We start from the raw sequence: 21,622 nt of genomic DNA, 5'->3' as shown, positions 1-21,622 counted from the left end.
AAAGAACAGAATAGTTCTTAATCGATGCGAATATTTAGTACTACCTTATTGTGTTAAGAAAATATTTTATTTTGATGTCACTGTCTGTGGCCACATTACTTGCTATTGCATGACTGACACAGACACACGTCAAATGAGAACAAGTGCTTCACAGCAATCAGGGAGAAGGGAATTCTAATTATTATATTTAGCCCAAGGGCACAACGGCCACTGGCCACAAAAGGCATGGATTTCTTTTAGTGGGCATTACGGCCACACAAAAAATGATGCTGCCGGGAAATCCGAGGCATTATCAAGTGCTTGTCAAATTGTGAATGAGAGACTGAAGTGTGTACTCCTGGCACAAAAAACCAAAGCAGAGTTCATGCCTTTCAAGTTCCTTTTTCAAATCATCATTAGAGTCGTATCATGCAGCCTTACAATGTATTAAAAATCACATCATACTAAATGGAGTATCTCTGTTTTTCATAGAGAATAGTATGAAATGCTCTGAGAACAAGTTGAGAAAGCGCATGTGATTCTACAACACACTTGGGTGAAGCAATAGCCAATAGAAAGGCAGTCTTGACTGAGAGCTCACATAGCTCAATTGAAGACAGGGGCTCAAATGGTGGGCTCATAAATGATCGTAGGACAACATCTAACTCCCATGAGGGTACTGAAGGCGCCCTGGGGGGCAGTAACCTGCTGGCACCTTTCATGAATTGGGGTACTAAAGGGTGTGCCTGCGCTGAAGACATCTATATCGGTCCACAAATACAGGACTAACAAAGGACCAGTGCACTACTTTTGTGATTTTGTGAAAACAAAAGGTATTGCATTGTTTACCAGCATTTTTAACTTCAGTCTGAAAATGATCTGTATAAAATAGTTAATCTGATAATACTTGTGGAATATAAAAAACTTGCTTGATATGCCTATATGTTTTACACTTTCTTGAAATACTTTCCAAATGCAACTTTTTTCTAATGTTTCCAATGTTTTTCTATTGTTCTAATGTTTTAATCGACCTGGCTGGGGTATCCTGGAATGACATTGACCTCATCCCATCAATAGATGATGCCTGGCTATTATTTAAAAGTGCCTTCCTCACCATCTTAAATAAGCATGCCCCTCTCAAAAAATGTAGAACTAGGAATAGATATAGTCCTTGGTTCACTCCAGACCTGTCTGCCCTTGACCAGCACAAAAACATCTTGTGGCGTTCTGCATTAGCATCGAATAGCCCCTATGATATGCAACTTTTTAGGGAAGTTAGGAACAAATATACACAGGCAGTTAGAAAAGCCAAGGCAAGCTTTTTCAAACAGAAATTTGCATCCTGTAGTACTAACTCAAAAAAGTTCTGGGACACTGTAAAGTCCATGGAGAATAAGAGCACCTCCTCCCAGCTGCCCACTGCTCTGAGGCTAGGAAACACTGTTACCACCGACAAATCCACTATAATTAAGAATTTCAATTTCAATAAGCATTTCTCTACGGCTGGCCATGCTTTCCACCTGACTACCGCTACCACGGTCAACTGCCCGGCACCCTGCACAGCAACCTGCCAAAGCCCCCACCATTTCTCCTTCACCCAAATCCAGATAGCTGATGTTCTGAAAGAGCTGCATAATCTGGACCCATACAAAGCAGACAATCTGGACCCTCTCTTTCTAAGATTATCTGCCGAAAATGTTGCAACCCCTATAACTAGCCTGTTCAATCCCTCTTTTATATCGTTTGAGATTCCCATAGATTGGAAAGCTGCCGCGGTCATCCCCCTCTTCAAAGGGGGAGACACTCTAGACCCAAACCACTACAGACCTATATCTATCCTACCCTGTCTTTCTAAGGTCTTCGAAAGCCAAGTTAACAAACAGATTACCGACCATTTTGAATCCCACCGCACCTTTCCGCTATGCAATCTGGTTTCAGAGCTGGTCATGGGTGTACCTCAGCCACGCTCAAGGTCCTAAATGACATCGTTAAGAGACATTACTGTGCAGCCATATTCATCGACCTGGCCAAGGCTTTCGACTCTGTCAATCACAACATTCTTATTGGCAGACTCGACAGCCTTGGTTTATAATTGCCTCGCCGGGTTTACCAACTACTTCTCTGATAGAGTTCAGTGTGTCAAATCGGAGGGCCTGTTGTTCGGACCTCTGGCAGTCTCTATGGGGGTGCCACAGGGTGCAATTCTCGGGCCGACTCTCTTTTCTCTATACATCAATGATGTTGCTCTTGCTGCTGGTGATTCTCTGATCCACCTCTACGCAGACGACACCATTCTGTATACTTCTGGCCCCTCTTTGGACACTGTGTTAACTAACATCTAGATGAGCTTCAATGCCATACAACTCTCCTTCCGTGGCCTTCAACTGCTCTTAAACGCAAGTAAAACTAAATGCATGCTATTCAATCGATCACTGCCCGCACCTGCTCGCCTGTCCAGCATCACTACTCTGGATTGCTCTGACTTAGAATACGTGGATAACTACAAATACCTGGGTGTCTGGTTAGACTGTAAATTCTCCTTCAAGACTCACGTTAAGCATCTCCTATCCAAAATTAAATATAGAATTGGCTTCCTATATCGCAACAAAGCATCCTTCACTCATGCTGCCAAACATACCCTCGTAAAACTGACCATCCTACCGATCCTCGACTTCGGTGATGTCATCTATAAAATAGCCTCCAACACTCTACTCAACAAAATGGATGCAGTCCATCACAGTTCCATCCGTTTTGTCACCAAAGCCCCATATACTACCCACCATTGCGACCTGTTCGCTCTCGTTGGCTGGCCCCCGCTTCATACTCGTCGCCAAACCCACTGGCTACAGGTTATTCTCTGAAGCTGGAGACTCACATCTCCCTCACTAGCTTTAAGCACCAGCTGTCAGAGCAGCTCCCAGATCACTGCACCTGTACATAGCCCATCTGTAAACAGCCCATCTATCTACCTACCTCATCCCCATACTGTATTTATTTATTTATCTTGCTCCTTTGCACCCCAGTATCTCTACTTGCACATTCATCTTCTGCCGATCTACCAGTGTTTAATTGCTATATTGTAATTACTTCGCCCCCATGGCCTATTTATTTCCTTAACTTACCTTATTTGCACTCACTGTATATAGACTTTTTGTTTTCTTTTGTTCTACTGTATTATTGTCTATGTTTTGTTTATTCCATGTGTAACTGTGTTGTTGTATGTGTCGAATTGCTCTGCTTTATCTTGGCCAGGTCGCAGTTGCAAATGAGAACTTGTTCTCAACTAGCCTACCTGGTAAAGGTGAAAAATAAAAAATAATAATAATAAATGTGAAAACTAAAATGGTCTATTCATTATTTTTTAGTAGATGGTCTTATCCAGAGCAAGTCCATACATTTACATACTCGGTGCCCCATGGGAATCAAACCCACAACCCTAGTTTTGCAAGTGCCATGCTCTACCAACTAAACCACATCATCACAAACCACTTGATGTCTCAATGTACTCAATGACTGGATTGTACATTGTTTTTCTTCATGGTGATGTAAAGTCTACAGGTACAAACGTAGATGATCAGCTTATGTACAATACAGTAATGTGCATTTACATTAAGGGGTTTGTAAGAATGGTACGTTAATACTGCACAAATAGTGTTTGTTTCCATGTTATTTGATCAAGAAAAATATTTCATTTGATGTGGATGTTTTGTGTCTTTGGACATAACTTTGCACCTTTCGATGTAGATGTTTGAGGACAGAGTTTTGTTCTTTCTGGATCCCATTAGAATGATGATCGCAGAGAAAGGAACAGGGCAACAACTCTTACAATTACAGCTATTGAGTCCTGCAAGATACTGTTCTTAATTAGGTAACTACCTTTTTGCCAAAGCAGAGATGCTGAAATTATTTTTTTTTGCTTTCACTATAGATGCCTATATCGGTCTGCTAATACTAGTAAAGACCCAGTGCACTACTTTTGTGAACAATTTTTTATTTTTTTTTCTGATTTTTCAGGTGGTGCTGCAGAACCCTCAGCACCCCTACTTCCTGTGGCTATGCCTGGAATAGCTCAAGAAGGAGGCAAGACTGTTCTGTAGTAGCCAGCGAAGAGTCCAGATCTGAGTCACATCCCTAATCTATATGGCGAGAACTGAAAACTGCAGTTGGTGGAGGGCAGCCCTAAAACATTGAAGAATTAGAGCAGTTTGCTGCTGAAAACTGGGCCAAATTGCCTGTAGAAAGGAGCAGCAAACCTATTGATGTCTACAAGACGTATTTGTCAGGAGTTATCTTGGTCAACGGCTGTGCAACCAAGAACTAGCTCCTGGGTGCCAATAATTTTGACAATGCCATTTGTCTTTATTTTCTAAATTGAAATTGTAAACTTAAGTTTACAAAAAAATATATATATTTGGCCGCAACTGTATGATTGAATTGTTGACAACACACTATATTATGCAACATAAATGGGTTAAAACCCCCATTTACTGCCCCATGGGGTTAATAATCAATATTCAGACTAAAGGTTGCCTAGAAAATAATCCCTGTAATAGTGATAAAAACTGCACTTGATGATTTATTATCTCAAAATGTGTTCGGAACATGTGGGAAACATGATGGAAAAACCTAGATCATTTGAAATTCAAGAAAAACATTTTGTGGGATTTTGCACACTACACAACACCTGAATAAGCATTCATTTCAATGTAATTGAAAATGTATGTTTGGACACACAAAATTGCCATCGTTTTCTCAAATTCAACATCAGTCCTCATTTAACAATGCTTACCTACCTATAAAAGCCATTGAAGCAGACCTAAAGTAATTTATGTAATATCATTTTTTACAAGCAAAAATGGAATGCAAATTGCAATTCTAATATGGCATTGCTAATATGAACCTCTTGACTTCTCAACCGCCTGGTAGAGCTCTGTAATTTTCTGATTAAACATAAAGTTGATTTTTTTTTATATTGGAAGTTCTGATTAGAGTTTAAAGTGAAATAATTTGTTCAACATGTTTTTCTAGAAGTGACAGTTAAGGGTTAAGATGTGGTTTTGTTTTTGTGCAAAAGCACAGGTGGATTGCCACTCTAACAGCTGTGTACGGGCTAAAAAACAAGATCAAAACATCTCTGCCCTCCTTTCAACCCTGCCAGCTGTCTTTCTGGTAAACATCTTCAATGTATGGCCATTTCCAAGACACTGGAGAGTGTAACAGCTAGCTAGCTCCAGTCCTGCGTTTTGGGATGGATCTGTTGGAGATCCCCACGCCGATGAATGATCATGCTGCTTCTCCCCCTTCGGAGCCCAAAGCCAAGAGCTGCGATCTGTCCCCCGCTATGAGAGCCAAGATCGAACGGAACAGACAGCGTGCTGTGATGCTGAGGCAAGCCCGCCTGGCCAAAAGCCCATCGGCAGGAGAAGGGGGTGGAACCTCGGCTAAAGTCGTCAAGACAGTCGACTCTGGTGGAGGGTTCTTCATTGAAGAAGAAGAGGAGAAGCAAAAGAAAGTGGTGCATCAACCAGGTATGTGGGTTTATAGTCAATGAAACATTTCCGGGGGCTTCAAGGTATCCATATCTGTTGCATTATGTCATCTCTCTCAACTGTCAAGATGTCAGATGTGTAACAGAGAAAGATGCATTTGGTGGTTCATGTGCGCCCACTTGTGGATTCATGTCATACCACATGCCAGTTGCTGAGTGGAGTCAGTTTCTTTCAATCGTTTCTAACTACCTACTACTGTAAATAATGGCCATAATAAATTATTTACGGCACACGTGACAACCAACCACTATCTGAATGACTAGTGTTTGACGACTATAGCACCTTGGCTAAACTCTCCTCCTAGCACTCTTTCTAAACTGATTCTAAGTTATATATACTCTGTGTGTGTGTGTGTGTGTGTGTGTGTGTGTGTGTGTGTGTGTGTGTGTGTGTGTGTGTGTGTGTGTGTGTGTGTGTGTGTGTGTGTGTGTGTGTGTGTGTGTGTGTGTGTGTGTGTGTGTGTGTGTGTGTGTGTGCATTACCATTCAAAAGTTTGGGGTCACTTAGAAATGTCCTTGTTTTCCATGAAAACATACATGAAATGAGTAGCAAAATGAATAGGAAATATAGTTAAGATGTTGACAAGGTTATAAATAATGATTTTTAATTGGAAAAATAATTGTGTCCTTCAAACTTTTCTTTCATCAAAGAATCCTCCTTTTGCTGCAATTACAGCCATGCAGACCTTTGGCATTCTAGTTGGCAATTTGTTGAGGTAATCTGAAGAGATTTCACCCCATGCTTTCTGAAGCACCTCCCACATGTTGGATTGGCTTGATGGGCACTTCTTACGGTCAAGCTGCTCCCACAACAGCTCAATAGGGTTGAGATCTGGTGACTGTGCTGGCCACTCCCTTATAGACAGAATACCAGCTGACTGCTTCTTCCCTAAATAGTTATTGCATGGTTTGGAGCTGTGCTTTGGGTCATTGTCCTGTTGTAGGAGGAAACTCCAATTAAGCGCCGTCCACAGGATATGGCATGGCGTTGTAAAATTGAGTCATAGCCTTCCTTCTTCAATATCCCTTTTATTCTGTACAAATCCTCCACTTTACCACCACCAAAGAACCCCCAAACCGACATAACCTGAATGGCCACTCAGCAAGGAAGAAGCCACTGCTCCAGAACCGCCATAAAAATGCCAGACTACGGTTTGCAACTGCTCATGGGGACAAAGATTGTACTTTTTGGAGAAATGTCCTTTGGTCTGATGAAACTGTTTGGCCATAATGACCATCGTTATGTTTGGAGGAAAAAGGGGGAGGCTTGCAAGCCGAAGAATACCATCCCAACCGTGAAGCACGGGGGTGGCAGAATCATGTTGTGGGGGTGCTTTGCTGCAGGAGGGACTGGTGCACTTCACAAAATAGATGGCATCACGAGGAAGGGAAATCATATTTATATATTGAAGCAACATCTTAAGACATCAGTCAGGAAGTTAAAGTTTGGTTGCAAATGGTTCTTCCAAATGGACAATGAACCCAAGCATACTTCCAAAGTTGTGGCAAAATGGCTTAAGGACAACAAACTCCAAAGGTATTGAAGTGGCCATCACAAAGCCCTGACCTCAATCCCATAGAACATTTGTGGGCAGAACTGAAAAAGCATGTGTGAGCAAGGAGACCTACAACCTGACTCAGTTACACCAGCTCTGTCAGGAGGAATGGGCCACAATTCACCCAACTTATTGTGGGAAGCTTGTGGAAGGCTACCCGAAACTTTGACCCAAGTTAAACAATTTAAATGCAATGACGCACTGGGAATGTGATGAAATAAATAAAAGCTGAAATAAATAATTCTCTATGCTATTATTTTGGCATGTCACATTCTTTAAATAAAGTGGTGATCCTAACTGACCTAAGACAGGGACATTTTACTTGGATTAAATGTCAGGAATTGTGAAAAACTGAGTTTAAATGTATTTGGCTAAGGTGCATGTAAACTTCCGACTCCAACTGTGTTTATATACACTGCTCAAAAGAATAAAGGGAACACTTAAACAACACAATGTAACTCCAAGTCAATCACACTTCTGTGAAATCAAACTGTCCACTTAGGAAGCAACACTGATTGACAATAAATTTCGCATGCTGTTGTGCAAATGGAATAGACAACAGGTGGAAATTATAGGCAATTAGCAAGACACCCCCAATAAAGGAGTGGTTCTGCAGGTGGGGACCACAGACCACTTCTCAGTTCCTATGCTTCCTGGCTGATGTTTTGGTCACTTTTGAATGCTGGCAGTGCTTTCACTCTAGTGGTAGCATGAGACGGAGTCTACAACCCACACAAGTGGCTCAGGTAGTGCAGCTCATCCAGGATGGTACATCAATGCGAGCTGTGGCAAGAAGGTTTGCTGTGTCCAGAGCATGGAGGCTCTACCAGGAGACAGGCCAGTACATCAGGAGACGTGGAGGAGGCCGTAGGAGGGCAACAACCCAGCAGCAGGACCGCTACCTCCGCCTTTGTGCAAGGATGAGCACTGTCAGAGCCCTGCAAAATGACCTCCAGCATGCCACAAATGTGCATGTGTCTGCTCAAACGGTCAGAAACAGATTCCATGAGGGTGGTATGAGGGCCCGATGTCCACAGGTGGGGGTTGTGCTTACAGCCCAACACCGTGCAGGATATTTGGCATTTGCCAGAAAACACCAAGATTGGCAAATTCGCCACTGGCGCCCTGTGCTCTTCACAGATGAAAGCAGGTTCACACTGAGCACGTGAAAGACGTGACAGAGTCTGGAGACGCCGTGGAGAACGTTCTGCTGCCTGCAACATCCTCCAGCATGACCGGTTTGGCAGTGGGTCAGTCATGGTGTGGGGTGGCATTTCTTTGGGGGGGGCACACAGCCCTCCATGTGCTCGCCAGAGGTAGCCTGAATGCCATTAGGTACAGAGATGAGATCCTCAGACCCCTTGTGAGACCATATGCTGGTGCGGTTGGCCCTGGGTTCCTCCTTATGCAAGACAATGCTAGACCTCATGTGGCTGGAGTGTCAGCAGTTCCTGAAAGAGGAAGGCATTGATGCTATGGACTGGCCTGCCCGTTCCCCAGACCTGAATCCAATTGAGCACATCTGGGACATCATGTCTCGCTCCATCCACCAACAGTCTGCTCCATCCTGGACAGTCTGCACCACAGACTGTCCAGGAGTTGGTGGATGCTTTAGTCTAGGTCTGGGAGGAGATCCCTCAGGAGACCATCCGCCACCTCATCAGGAGCATGCCCAGGCGTTGTAGTGAGGTCATCCATGTACATGGAGGCCACACACACTACTGAGACTCATTTTGACTTGTTTTAAGGACATTTACGTCAAAGTTGGATCAGCCTGTAGTGTGGTTTTCCACACTCCAAATCCAGACCTCCATGGGTTGATAAATTTGATTTCCATTGATCATTTTTGTGTGATTTTGTTGTCAGCACATTCAACTATGTAATGAAAAAAAGTATTTAATAAGAATATTTCATTCATTCAGATCTAGGATGTGTTATTTTAGAGTTCCATTTCTTTTTTTGAGCAGTGTATATATATATAAGAGTGTCTGCTAGCCTGCTGTATGTGATGTAGACAGTGTTGAGCTTTTACTGCTCTCTCTGACTGTCTCTGACTAGCCCCTGTGATAAAGGCAGACTACCTGCTGTGTGATGACTGTGACAAGTCATTTATGGATTCCTACCTCAGCAACGGCTTCGATCTGGCAGTCTGTGACAACTGCAGGTAAAACCAGTGCTCTTCCTTCTTGTGTCAATGACATCAGAACGCGCAACTATACAGATATGGTGTTACTTATATTAGCCTTGTATTTAAGCTTGAAGGATATAAGAATAATAGCCTGGTCCAGATTTGTTTGTGCTGTCTTGCCAACCGGTCATTGTCACGCACACCGCTATTACCATAGGAGTTGGCAAGACAGCACAAACTGATCTGGGACCAGGTTATAAGAATAGAGGCTCCAAATGAGCTAGTATTCTATATTATCTCTTTCCACTATGAATGTCCCCACCAGAGACTACGAGGTTAAACACAAGCTGATATCCCGTACGGAGGCTAAGCAGCTCTACCTACTGAAGGACTGTGACCTGGACCAGAGGGAGCCAGTGCTGAGGTTTGTCCTGAGGAAGAACCCACACAACCCTCACTGGGGAGACATCAAACTCTACCTCAGGCTGCAGGTAGGATGAGCTCACAGACATTATTACTGCTTTTAACTCGCTGTTTTTCCTCCTCTTGGCTGTGTCTGATGCCTCTTCCAACGTGCTTAGAGAGGAAGATGAGGAAGCAAGTCTTTGGTGGCGAGTGATGTTTTCAGACACAGCCCTTGTCTTCACTTGGCACTGTAGTGTTCCCCTACTATTGTTTACAGCCACCCCATAATGTGTTAGTGGGTCATGGTAATTAGGCAACAAACAGAAGAAAGCATACAGAGATAGGGAAGGAATACCTAAACTTGTCTATAAGACATTTTTATTATCGTTTTCCGTTTCTAAACTTTTTCCGTTGCGTGCCCTAATGAACACGACCCAGGTGTATTTAGGTTAGATCAGTAAACATGTTGTGCTCTGTTCCCAGGTGGAGAAGCGCTCCTTAGAGGTGTGGGGCTCTGAGGAGGCCCTGGAGGAGGCCAAGGAAGCAAGAGAGGAAAACAGGGAGGTGCAGAAGCAGAAGCGCTTCAACAAAAAAGTCAAAGGTCAGTAACACAGTAATTGTTTTATTTATTAAACATGAATTAAATAGTGGGATTGAGACAGACAATAGACTTTACAGACAACGGAACGACTGTGTTCGGATCCTCCCTCGGACACGAAGTCACCTTTTTCTCTTTAAAAAAAAATCTGTTTTATTTCTTTATTATTGACTTAAAAGAAAAACCTGCACACTGAGCTTGCCAGTATCACTTGAGATTATTCAGTTTATGTATTTTAAGTCAATAATACTGAAACAAACTACATTAAATAAATACAAATTAACCAAATAATTCCCACAGACCTGCAACAAGTAACCTCAAATGTGCGACTGCTTTCCTTATTTCTGTATTTACATTCATTGTATTACGATTGTCGCTGTGGTGGCCAGAGCTGCGTTGTGCGGTGAGGAGAAGCATGTGGACCAAGGGAACCAGTGCTCACCAGCACGAGTACAGCCCTGAGGAACTAGTGGATGAAGAGGAGGATCTCTACAGGAAGGTCTGTAACGCCTGTGGACACGAACTGACCTATGAGAAGATGTAGCCGTGTGTCCTTTAAACCTTATCCCCGGGGGCCCACAGGGGAGTTATTTTTATGTGGACCACTGTACTTGACACAGGCCTTGAAGCAAGGAGGCCTACCTGAAATCATGTCTCAGCACATGCCATACACAACGCAGACATACATCAATATTTCTCTCTTACAATATGTTGTGCTCCAGAAGCAGGTGATTGCTGTTATACTGTAAAATATGAACTGTTAAGCATATTAACTTCCCTTTTCTATAGACCATTTGTAAAATCATGTAATGCCAAAGGATTTGCATGTCTGAAATTACTTTTGAAATTGTAATGAAAAATGCATATTTTCCCATAATGTGATCACTTTTTTTGCAATAACTTGGACATTTAGTTCGATTACTGTGGATGGATAAAGACCGGATTCATTCCGGACCGTATAAGATCTGCGTTGTAGCGGTAGGATTAACTTGCCTATTATTCTGAGGTTGGTGGTTCAAACCCCATTTAATATTTTTAACAATTCTAAATATTTAAAGAGAACATTTAAATATCAGATACATTTGAGGGTATCAAAAGTTATCTGATTGAATTTCAGCAATCGGATCGGATTAAATGCATAGAAATAGAATGACCCGATTGCTGAAATCCGATCACATAGCTTTTGAAAAACTGGGCCCAGATGAGTCAAAGCTCAACTGCTTAGCCTTCGCTGAGTATTAAGAAACAATGTGATGTTGGGAAAATGTGCAGGTGGCTCAGTGCTTAACTCAACTGTCTTAGTACCCGGAGGTTGTGGGTTCTAATACAGATGTACAGTTAGTGCTTTTGACTGTACTTTACAATGTCAAATACACCAACCTGGTCTTAGCGCATTTCGTATTATTCTGTACGTAAACCCGAGACACTCCATTTACCATATGTTGTATGGTATGCATTCATTTGTTGATGTCCATCTATTTCGTATATGTTAAACCCCGTGGTTCCAGAACAGTAACCAGCAGTGGTTATGGAGGGAAACCTTTGGGAAAAAGTAGTCCCTAAGATTTGAAAAGCACTTTAAAATAATACTTTTTTTAGAGAGGTTTCCATCAATAAAACACTGATTTTTACAGGAGGGGGAACCTCAGGACTTAACCCCCATTAGCGGTCACGGTCCACCAACCATCAGCGAGCGTCAATGCAACCACACTCACAGGCTCTGCCTGGGGTAGAACATACAACCCTGTGCTTATACTCAGAAAGCCTCCTGAGTGGAAAGCCTCCTGCATCGCTGTGCCACTAGAGATCCTGGTTTGGGTCCAGGCTCTGTCGCAGCTGACCGTGACCGGGAGACTCATGGGGCGGCGCACAATTGGCCCAGCGTCATCCAGGTTATGGGAGTGTTTGGCCGGCAGGGATGTTCCTGTCCCATTGTGCACTAGAGACTCCTGTGGCAGGCCAGACACAATGCACGCTGACATGTCGCCAGGTGTACGGTGTTTCCTCTGACACAATGGTGGAGCTTGGCTGGGTTGTGTTTCGGAGTATGCACGGCTCTCCCGAGTCCATACAGGAGTTGCAGCGAAGGGACAAGACTAACTACCAACTGGATATCACAAAATTGGGGAGAAGTATCCTAAGAAGCCAATAAGTGGCAACATGGGAGCTAGAAATAGCAGTCTGTTAGTGACCTGTACTGGTCAAGGCTATTATCCATTAACACCTGGGGTGTATTCATTACAAAATGTTTTTTTTTGCAACAGAAACCATTTACTCAAACGTTTATCAAATTCAGTTCGTTCCCTTTCCGTTTTTGTTACATTTGGTTCTTAAACAGTTTCGCAAAAATTGAACACAACCCAGGTGTGGGAGCTTGAACAGACAACAGGCCCTAAGACAACCGACATGGGTGGAACTAGCTGGAGAAGACTACCCAGAACAGAGTGCTCTGTGGGGAGAGTCGTCGTCGCTAGCCTATGCAAGAGCTAGATTCTACCAGATGCGCTAACTGACACCTGCGTAGCGGTTGTTTTGCAGGTGTCGGAACTGTGTTAGACGTCACATCCACAAGCGGCTCACGGCATTATACATATCACATTGCTATTGGCTGCATGGCAGTTTCGCGGGGTTCCTGACTCTTATTTTTACAGCTCATGTCCCACCTTGTGCGTGTGTATGTGGGGGCGCATGTGTGAACACGAATGTGTGAGGTCATCTACATCTCAGGCTGATAAATTGAGCAAAAATAATGCATAGTTCTATGCGTCATTATTTCTATAGTCTACACTTCCTTTCTCGTTCTGAACTGTTAAAGCGAGTGGGACGGATGTGGCTTCGTGACAATGACGACATGAGCAGCTGCTCACCCATTTGACAGCTCCACCGCAGTTACACCTCCGACATACCGCGTAAATAAGCAATACGATCTGCTATGCAGGTTATCCCCGAATTGATTAACTCGAGCCCAGAGTTGTCAACCAGCTTCAGGTCGAGGTTGGATACACGGCCTTTCTAGCCTAGTCACATGGGCCAGACGGCTCTCCCTCAGACACTGGGCAGAATGCAAACACAGCCAAACTCTGGACAGGTCAACTAGACAAAAAGGCCACACTTCTGATCTTTACCACAACTCACATTTAGCTTTCATCTAAATTGTGCAGAGGGATATTAATGTCCGAAACGTCTAAAATCGCCACGAATAAGAGAACATGATTAAACACAATCCTCAATACATTATCTAAATCATTTTCTACAGTAAACATGTTTTGTTTGTTTTTAATACAAGAAAGAAAAGCCTTATACATACGACCAGCTGAGAAATTCCGCAGAGGTTGTCCTACAATTTAAAACAGTAACACGTGACTGTACTCATATCACACTGCCATTGAAGAACACATTCACAGCAGTCTGATAAACAAACCAGAAAAACATTTATACATTATTCCTTCTGAAGGAATTTTAGAAATTAACTTTTCAACTAAGCATCAAGGAAATATGTGTTAAATTCAAAACAAGTTAAAAACCATTGAAACATTTGCAGTTTCAGGACACTGGTGACCATACAGGTAAGATGGATCAACTGTTAGTCGATTATACATTCCTATCCCGCAGACACGGAACATTTAAGAGTTCTTGAGTCATTCATCTTTTAAATACCAATCATTGTAATATTGACTATTCCACAGCAACCCTACCAAATTAAGTACAGACCACCTATACTTGTCCCAGATCCCTGATGACATCACTTGGCTTTCTTCTGGCATCATGGAAAGCTGCCAATGGCTTCCTGCCCCATCTTCGACATCTATCTTCTCTTGGTCCCTCCAAAGCCTGACACAAAAGGAATCAGAAAGCCACCCTAAGAAAAACTCCCATAGAGGCAGGACGTGGGACAGAGTAACTGTGTGGCACTGAGAATAACTTAATGAAGGAGTCATACAAACATAGGATATACTGTATCCACACAAACGTTTATATTTCAGACGTCTATGTTTTTACAGTAATACACAATTTATCAAGATGACTTGACTGATTTGACTAAATTGGACAGTTTATAAAAACACACAACAGTTAAGTACGTACATAGATGCTCTGGCTACATTAGTTATAGTAGTTGGGCAGCAGTACCTGAAGCAGCACGTGTTCCGGTGCTAGGGGCTGGGGTCGGTGGTGATCTGGGTGCAGAGTAGTTTGAGTGGGTGTTTGTGTACGGCGTCTGGCTTCTACAATAAACAGGGACATGGGAAAAAAAAACACGACCAACAACTTTAGCTGAAAATCTGAGTAAAAATTTTAAAAATAAATAAAATAGTCTAGTGATTGTCATGTTGGGCTCCCGAGTGTCACAGCGGTCTAAGGCAGTGCATCTCAGTGCAAGGGGCGTCACTGCAGTCCCTGGTTTGAATCCAGGCTACATCACATCCGGCTGTAATGGGGAGTCCCATAGGGCGGCGCACAATTGGCCCAGCGTCGTCCGGGTTTGGCAGGGGCGGCTGCGTAGCCTAGTGGTTAGAGCGTTGGACTAGTAACCGGAAGGTTGCAAGTTCAAACCCCCGAGCTGACAAGGTACAAATCTGTCGTTCTGCCCGTGAACAGGCAGTTAACCCACTGTTCCTAGGCCGTCATTGAAAATAAGAATTTGTCCTTAACTGACTTACCTAGTTAAATAAAAAATGTAAATGTCCTACCCTTTCTCTAAGCCGACACTACCTGCCCAACCCTGTATAACCGATCCTTCCCCAAGATGGGTCAAAGACACCGTATCATGCCAAACCAAAAGATATGCACACACCAGCATTTCCCAACTCCAGTCGAGTGCCCCCAACAGCACACATTTTTGTAGCCCCAGACAAGCACACCTGATTCAACTTGTCAACTAATCATCAAGCCCTCAATGAGTTGCGTCTGTCCAGGGGGCTACAACATAAATGTATGCTGTTGGGAGGGCTGGAGTTCAGAAATACTGGATTACACCACTGACCTTTGGCTCCCAAACAGATAACCGAGGACTCCTCCAGTCCCCATCCCAGTCCAGAAACTATTCCCAGTTCCTCTAGCAGCACGGGCCCCTGCAAAGTGCTGCTGCTGCTGTCCGCTGTAGTCACTGCGGAACCCATACCCAGGGTTGGCACCGTAGCCAGCAGAACCAGCATATCCTCCGGCAGAACCGGGGAACCCAGAAGCACCGGGGAACCCGGAAGCACCTGGGTAACCTGAAGAGGAACCTAGGATAGAGAAAGATACCAATTATGATCGGTGACAGCCTGGTCCCAGATCAGTTTGTGCCATCTTGCCAACTCCTATGGTCATGCCAATTGGCAATACAGCACAAACTGATCTAGGACCAGGATACATACCTGAACCATAAATAAAAGCAAGGGTGTGTAAGCAGACGGCGTAGGTGTATGAACTTTAGCCTACTTGTGAAGTCTGGCTTGAATCCAGGAGGTGGTGGCCCATGGGGATTGTGGGTATTGGAGCCGTTATCAGGGAACTGCCCGTCTGGTCCTAGATTCGTCGGTCCACTCAGGAAAAGCTTGTACACGCCATAGGCCAGAAACAAGAGCAGAGCGACTACCACTAACCCACTGGAATTTCCTTCCCCTGTTGAACTCTGTTGTCTGTTGTTGCTATGGTGATGCTGGTTGTTGTTGTCTGAAGAACCCTTGAAGAAGCTGGAAGCGAAGTCACTGAAGCCACCTGAGAAATCATGGTTTTCTTCAATGGTATCAAACAGAAGAAAACGTACAGAAACAGGAAGGGAACTTCTCCAATAAGACAATCGTTGTTTTCCGTCCCATAACGTTGTGAAACATTTCACAACGCTGTGTGCTAACAACCCACCTGTTGAGCCATGTGAGCCCCCCTTGTGCCTCCTCTTGCCTTCCTCAGTCAGCTCCAGTGAGTACTCCAGTCCACACGAGCCCTTCAGTATGTAGGCGTCATCTGGATGGCTGAAACCCTCACAGCTGACCTCGATCCGACCAAATTTGTAGGCGTTGTCCATGTCTGTTTTGCACTCCCACTGAAAGTGAAACAAGGTTCTGTGCCATCTTGCCAACAGTAATTGGGCTAGATCTGGGAGCAGGCCTACACCCTTTTCCTCTATCTGCAAGTGTTCAGTCTTACCTGCGCGTCGACTCCGTCCCAGCCTTTGTTTTTGCACTGAACCACTTCAGGAAGGAAGGATCCACAGCCGGCTGAGCCTCCAACACACTGCAGCTGAGGTACAGCACTACTGCGTCTGGCAGTGGTGTACTTGCCCTTGTACAGGGTGAGTACCTGCACGTCTCGGAGCAAAACACTACCTGGAGCTGTTATAGAGAGGAATCATTATTCTCCATTCCAAGCAGTATAAGGCTAAGCAAATAGGCTGATGAAAAACGTATGGCAAATTGGCAACCTTCAACAACTTAGTTATGTGTAGAATATGTTCATAATATAATGTTGCCTGAGCCTCCCTTGTATGCATTCTGGATCTTTGATCTTTACGGCACAAAATCAAAAGACCCGCAGCTATTTTTTATCATGAAAACTAATATCCACCTGCTTAGCTAGCCATTTCTGAAATTGGTACAACGAGCAAGAACCATAGATATTTTAGATATAATTTTGTAGCCTAAACGTTTTGCAAGAAAGAGAACTAGATTCTAGAAAGTGAATAGCTATTATGCGGAAATAAACACTGGCCTTCATTCCAACTTCTGATGTGAGCTACAGAGAGGAAAAGCAAAACGATTTGAAGCAATCCCTTCATCGTTGGTATTCTTCCACCAAATCCTTCAGGCGTCGTGGTGTGTAGTCAGTTGTAAATGCTAATTTGAACAATATCCTGGGAAGGAAAAATATATAAATGTACTCGACTGATGAAACCACAACTTCCGGGTGTAACGTCATCTGTTTTGAGCAGAAATGAGCCAATCACGAGCAAGCACGACAGTGCTATTACGTTCATCGCTCCGTGGCGCCCTCTCGCGTACATATCTAGGTGGCTAATGATGGAAGAGAGGATTATAGTCATGTGATGTACTTTTAGGCCAGGCTAATGGAGATGGTTTTTATCCAGATTACTTTCCTTTTTTGTCCATATAGTCTTGCTCTATGGGTTCTTCAAAATTGGATGTGATATAAGCCCAGTGTTCATATGATTGGAATTAATACCAAATATGTACTTGATAAATGTGAAATCAAAAATACTCTGACAAGGTTGTTTGTTTCAGTTATCATTATAATACATTGTCATGAATACAAAGTGTTACGTTTGGGGCAAATCCAATTAACACATTACTGATTACCACACTCCATATTTTCGAGCTGCATCATGTTATGGGTATGCTTGTAATCGTTAAGGACTGGTAAGTTTTTCAGGATAAAAAACAAAACAAAAACAGAATTGAGCTAAGCACATGCAAAATAGAAGAAAAACTGGTTGCCTGCTTTCCACCAGACACTGGGAGATGTGTTTTAGATAATACTTTAGTGCCCTGTTAGAAACAGGCTGCATGTTTTGGAATATTTGTATTCTGTACATCAGTGGAGGCTGCTAAGGGGAGGGAGGAAGGTTCACAATATTGGCTGGAATGGCATCAAACACATCAGATATTTGGTTTCCATGTGGTTGATACCGCTCCATTCGAGTCATTATTATTTGGGGCGGCAGGCAGCCTAGTGGTCAGAGCGTTAGACCGAAAGGTTGCAAGATCGAATCCCCGAGCTGCCAAGGTAAAAATCTGTTGTTCTGCCCCTGAACAAGGCAGTTAGCCTAGGAAAAGTGGGTTGTCATTGAAAATAAGAATTTATTCTTAACTGACTTGCCTAGTTAAATAAAGGTAAAAAAAAGCCATCATGAGCCATCCTCCCGGCTTCCTTCTTTTCATGATGTCAATTAGGTTAGTATTGTTGTCCTATCACATCCATTAAACTCTAACTTTTATAAAGTCAGCAATGGCCTCATGGCGGTTTCCTTCCTCTCCGGCAAGCAAGTTAGGCAAGACGCCAATATCTTTGTAGTGACTGGGTGTATTGATACACCATCCAAAGGGTAATTAATAACTGCACCTTGCTCAAAGGGATATTCAATGTCTGCATTTTGTTGTTGTAACCATCTACCAAAAGGTGTCCTTCTTTGCGAGGCATTGGAAAACCTCCCAGATCTCTGTGGTTGAATCGATGTTTGAAAATCACTGCCTGACTGAGGGCCCTTACAGATAATTGTATGTGTGGGGTACAGAGATGAGGTAGTCATGCAACAATCATGTTAAATACTATTATTGCAAACAAAGTGAGTCCATGCAACTTGTGATTTATTAAGCACATACTTCCTGAACTTATTTAGGCTTGCCATAACAAAAGGGGTTGAATACTTATTGACTCAAGACATAAATCAGCTTTTCATCTTTAATTAATTTGTAAAAAATAAATCGAAAAACATAATTCCACTTTGACATTATGGGGTATTGCGTGTAGGCCAGTGAAAAACAATCTATTTAATCAATTTTAAAATCAGGCTGTAACACAATCAAATGTGGAAAAAGTCAAAGGGTGTGAATTCTTTCTGAAGGCACTGTAGGTCAGTTGTACAAAACATATTTGATATCAGTGCGTCTCTAAACTAGCTGATCATCAGCGGGGAAACAGTGAGTTAACATTTGAACCATCCATACGTTGCTAATTAAAAAGGTTCGGAGGGGGGCACGTCTGCACAGGACCAAAACATAAATAATACAAACACAAAAAATAAATACACAGGAAAAATAAAGTCCAAACTTTTCCGCCAACCCACAATACAAATCCATGTTCATCTTCCTGGTTGATATTGTGAGGCAACATTGTATTGGTAAACTAAACGGACGTGAACACATTTGATTGGAAGTGCCATATATATGTCGAGTCCAGGTGTAGCTATGCAAACTAAGTACGATACCAAAGATACTGTTTATGCTCACAGGTCAATCAGATGTTGGCTCCTATTCAAGCGTTTCAGAGTAAGGGTGCTGACCTAGAATCAGGTTCCCCTTCTTATTCATTATGAATTAAAAGTCAAAACTGATCCTAGAGCAGCACTCCTACTCTGAGAAGTGCTTTGAATACGGCTGGTATTGTTGTTCCTTAGCTATTAGCTGTTAAAAAAGGCAAAGTAAAAACAATACTGTTTGTTCTCTGGTTTACAGACACACAAACAAAACATTAGATCCAAAATAAAGAGAAGAAACCACAAAGGTCAATCGTTGTCCTATGATTCAGAAAAATAGAGCAGGAGACTCCTTGGAGAAATAATAAATATAATGAATTACTGGAGTACAACACATTATTATACAAAGAAACTGATGTATACTGAATATTATAGCTTTCATGTCTATGAAAAAATACAAAAAAAAGTATTGATTTGACTTTGTCTGAAATGCCACCCTGTTTTCTATATAGCCCACTGCTTTTGACCAGGGCCCAAAGGGCTCTGTGCTTTTGACCAGGGCCCATAGGGCTCTGTGCTTTTGACCAGGGCCCACAGGCTCTGTGCTTTTGACCAAGGCCCACAGGGCTCTGTGCTTTTGACCAAGGCCCACAGGGCTCTGTGCTTTTGACCAAGGCCCACAGGGCTCTGTGCTTTTGACCAAGGCCCAAAGGGCTCTGTGCTTTTGACCAAGGCCCAAAGGGCTCTGTGCTTTTGACCAAGGCCCAAAGGGCTCTGTGCTTTTGACCAAGGCCCAAAGGGCTCTGTGCTTTTGACCAAGGCCCATAGGGCTCTGTGCTTTTGACCAAGGCCCATAGGGCTCTGGTCAAAAGTAGTGGACTACATAGAGAATAGGGTGCTATTTCAAACACTTAAACACTGGAAATGACATGATTTGGGTCCAGTATGTTTCCTGCATGGTCTTTTCTCTAGTCCAGAGAACCTATCTGTAACAAAAGGCATTAACACAGAGGTTTTATGTTCAACCTTTGAATAAATACTTCAACCGTTGGGAAACAGGGGGGAAAGGAAAACCAATCTTACAAATGAAGTTGCAGAGTGAATTACAAAATAGCCTGGTCCCAGATCAGTTTGTGCAAAAACATATCCTGGACCAGGCTAGTAACTCACAAAACATTGAACTATAATATTGAGACTAGAGCCCAGCGAACGCAGTAATAATTAGCGTTGCGGCGGGTCGGTGTAAAAAGCAAGAAGCCACAGAACACTATCAGTGCAGTATCTCAGAGACAGATAGAAGTGGAAAAGCAGTTACATTACATTCACAAGGTGTATGTTTGTTTTGTTCTGAATGAGAGAGAAAAAAATAGCAGAGCACCAGCTTTGGACAGAAGACATTATATATGATATACTGTAGTAGGTCGCCTTCTCTCTCTCTCTCTCACATACGCACACTTAGCTAACACTGATGCCCAATAACAAATCAACCCATAGCCCCTACCCACTATACACCTCTGGAGATCAGAGGATTGGATACATGGAAGAAATACAGTGAACATGCCATCTAGACTATCAGAAGGCAGTGTCGTTATTACCATATAACTTACACCTATCCAATCCTGTTAGAGCTCCATAAGTGTGCAGGGGATCGGGGTTGATTTAGGACTGAGACTCGCTCAATCAGCCCCGCACCCTGCCCTGTGGTGTAGTTCCACCACAGGACACCAGAGGGCGACAAACACTCTCCTCCCCCGCGCGCACGCACACACACAATACAACTGTACAGAAAAATCACAAGCAGAATACAAGTACCAAAACAACTCTATTTTGGGTTTTCTCCTGATACAAGAAAGCCATTACTTAGTTTCTTTTTTCTACAAGACATTATTCAATTACAACTTATTATACAAATGCATAAACTATAGTGTACAAACTATTCGATTGTTTTCATTCAAAGTAACTACACTATTAAAATACTCTGCTATAAAAAGTTTGAAAAATACTTCATTGTGTTACAATGTAATCATACATCGTCAGCCGGTAGGGATGGTATATTGATCTTAGCGCGTGTGAAGTAGGCCATCTTCTCCCTGCAAAGAGAGAAGAAATGGCTATCAATCAAGCTAATGTATTTGTAAAACCCTTTTTACACCAGCAGTTGTTCACAAAGTGCTTTTACAGTAACCTGACCATCAAGGCCTATCAGGATGGAGCATAACAAGATCAGAGACTATAGCCTGTTTATACCTGGTTCTAACATGATCTTGTTCACATTCTGATTGCACCCGCATTTTTGTTTTTGACAGATGTAGACGATTAAAAGACGTACTGGGATCAGATCTTTAGAAGTGTAAACGAGATCGGGTCACGATCGGGATAAGAACAGGACAAAGGACGCATGTTAACGGAAGGTATAAATGGGGCTTATATCTGACCAGTAGGATCAGTTACCCAAGATGGCGAGACAAGATACAAAACAGTTCAAACCCTATGGTCA

The 21,622-nt window shown here is 43.0% G+C and overlaps 3 protein-coding genes across 3 annotated transcripts in view; 1 reads left to right on the top strand and 2 right to left on the bottom strand.

The window, feature by feature from the left end:
- The first annotated feature begins 5,107 nt into the window (after positions 1-5,107).
- On the top strand, positions 5,108-11,023 carry LOC135507606 (DNA repair protein complementing XP-A cells homolog). Its single transcript, XM_064927155.1, has 5 exons — positions 5,108-5,507; positions 9,142-9,247; positions 9,537-9,702; positions 10,100-10,217; positions 10,604-11,023. The coding sequence occupies exons 1-5, from the start codon at positions 5,228-5,230 to the stop codon at positions 10,756-10,758; spliced, it is 825 nt and encodes a 274-aa protein (XP_064783227.1). The 5' UTR covers positions 5,108-5,227; the 3' UTR covers positions 10,759-11,023.
- A 2,451-nt stretch (positions 11,024-13,474) lies between these two features.
- On the bottom strand, positions 13,475-17,125 carry LOC135507605 (store-operated calcium entry-associated regulatory factor-like). Its single transcript, XM_064927154.1, has 7 exons — positions 16,905-17,125; positions 16,344-16,528; positions 16,059-16,239; positions 15,636-15,914; positions 15,196-15,439; positions 14,343-14,437; positions 13,475-14,045 (listed from the first exon to the last, which is right to left on the bottom strand). The coding sequence occupies exons 1-7, from the start codon at positions 16,969-16,971 to the stop codon at positions 14,020-14,022; spliced, it is 1,077 nt and encodes a 358-aa protein (XP_064783226.1). The 5' UTR covers positions 16,972-17,125; the 3' UTR covers positions 13,475-14,019.
- Positions 17,126-18,500: 1,375 nt separating this feature from the next.
- The window catches only part of LOC135507604 (protein WWC2-like), a 42,211-nt gene continuing 39,089 nt past the window's right edge, over positions 18,501-21,622 (bottom strand). Inside the window, 1 exon segment of the mRNA XM_064927153.1 lies at positions 18,501-21,215. Within this exon segment, the coding sequence (XP_064783225.1) occupies positions 21,149-21,215 (67 nt within the window). The 3' untranslated portion in view covers positions 18,501-21,148.

This window comes from Oncorhynchus masou, chromosome 21 (genome assembly GCF_036934945.1).
Source record: "Oncorhynchus masou masou isolate Uvic2021 chromosome 21, UVic_Omas_1.1, whole genome shotgun sequence".
Taxonomy (NCBI): Eukaryota; Metazoa; Chordata; class Actinopteri; order Salmoniformes; family Salmonidae; genus Oncorhynchus; species Oncorhynchus masou.
The sequence above is the reverse complement of the archived record's forward strand: the minus strand, read 5'-3'. Positions and strand labels throughout refer to the sequence as shown.

What these genes read in the sequence shown, in the direction of transcription:
- LOC135507605 (XM_064927154.1), bottom strand. Translation starts at nt 16,971, where the DNA reads ATGAAGGGATTGCTTCAAATCGTTTTGCTTTTCCTCTCTGTAGCTCAC. An exon ending in TATCTGTTTGGGAGCCAAAG is followed by an intron (nt 14,438 to 15,195) that starts GTCAGTGGTGTA and finishes TGTTTATTGTAG; the next exon opens with AAGCCAGACGCCGTACACAA. An exon ending in CGGAACACGTGCTGCTTCAG is followed by an intron (nt 14,046 to 14,342) that starts GTACTGCTGCCC and finishes CTTTTGTGTCAG; the next exon opens with GCTTTGGAGGGACCAAGAGA.
- LOC135507606 (XM_064927155.1), top strand. Translation starts at nt 5,228, where the DNA reads ATGGATCTGTTGGAGATCCCCACGCCGATGAATGATCATGCTGCTTCT. An exon ending in GAAAGTGGTGCATCAACCAG is followed by an intron (nt 5,508 to 9,141) that starts GTATGTGGGTTT and finishes GTCTCTGACTAG; the next exon opens with CCCCTGTGATAAAGGCAGAC. An exon ending in GCAGTCTGTGACAACTGCAG is followed by an intron (nt 9,248 to 9,536) that starts GTAAAACCAGTG and finishes TGTCCCCACCAG; the next exon opens with AGACTACGAGGTTAAACACA.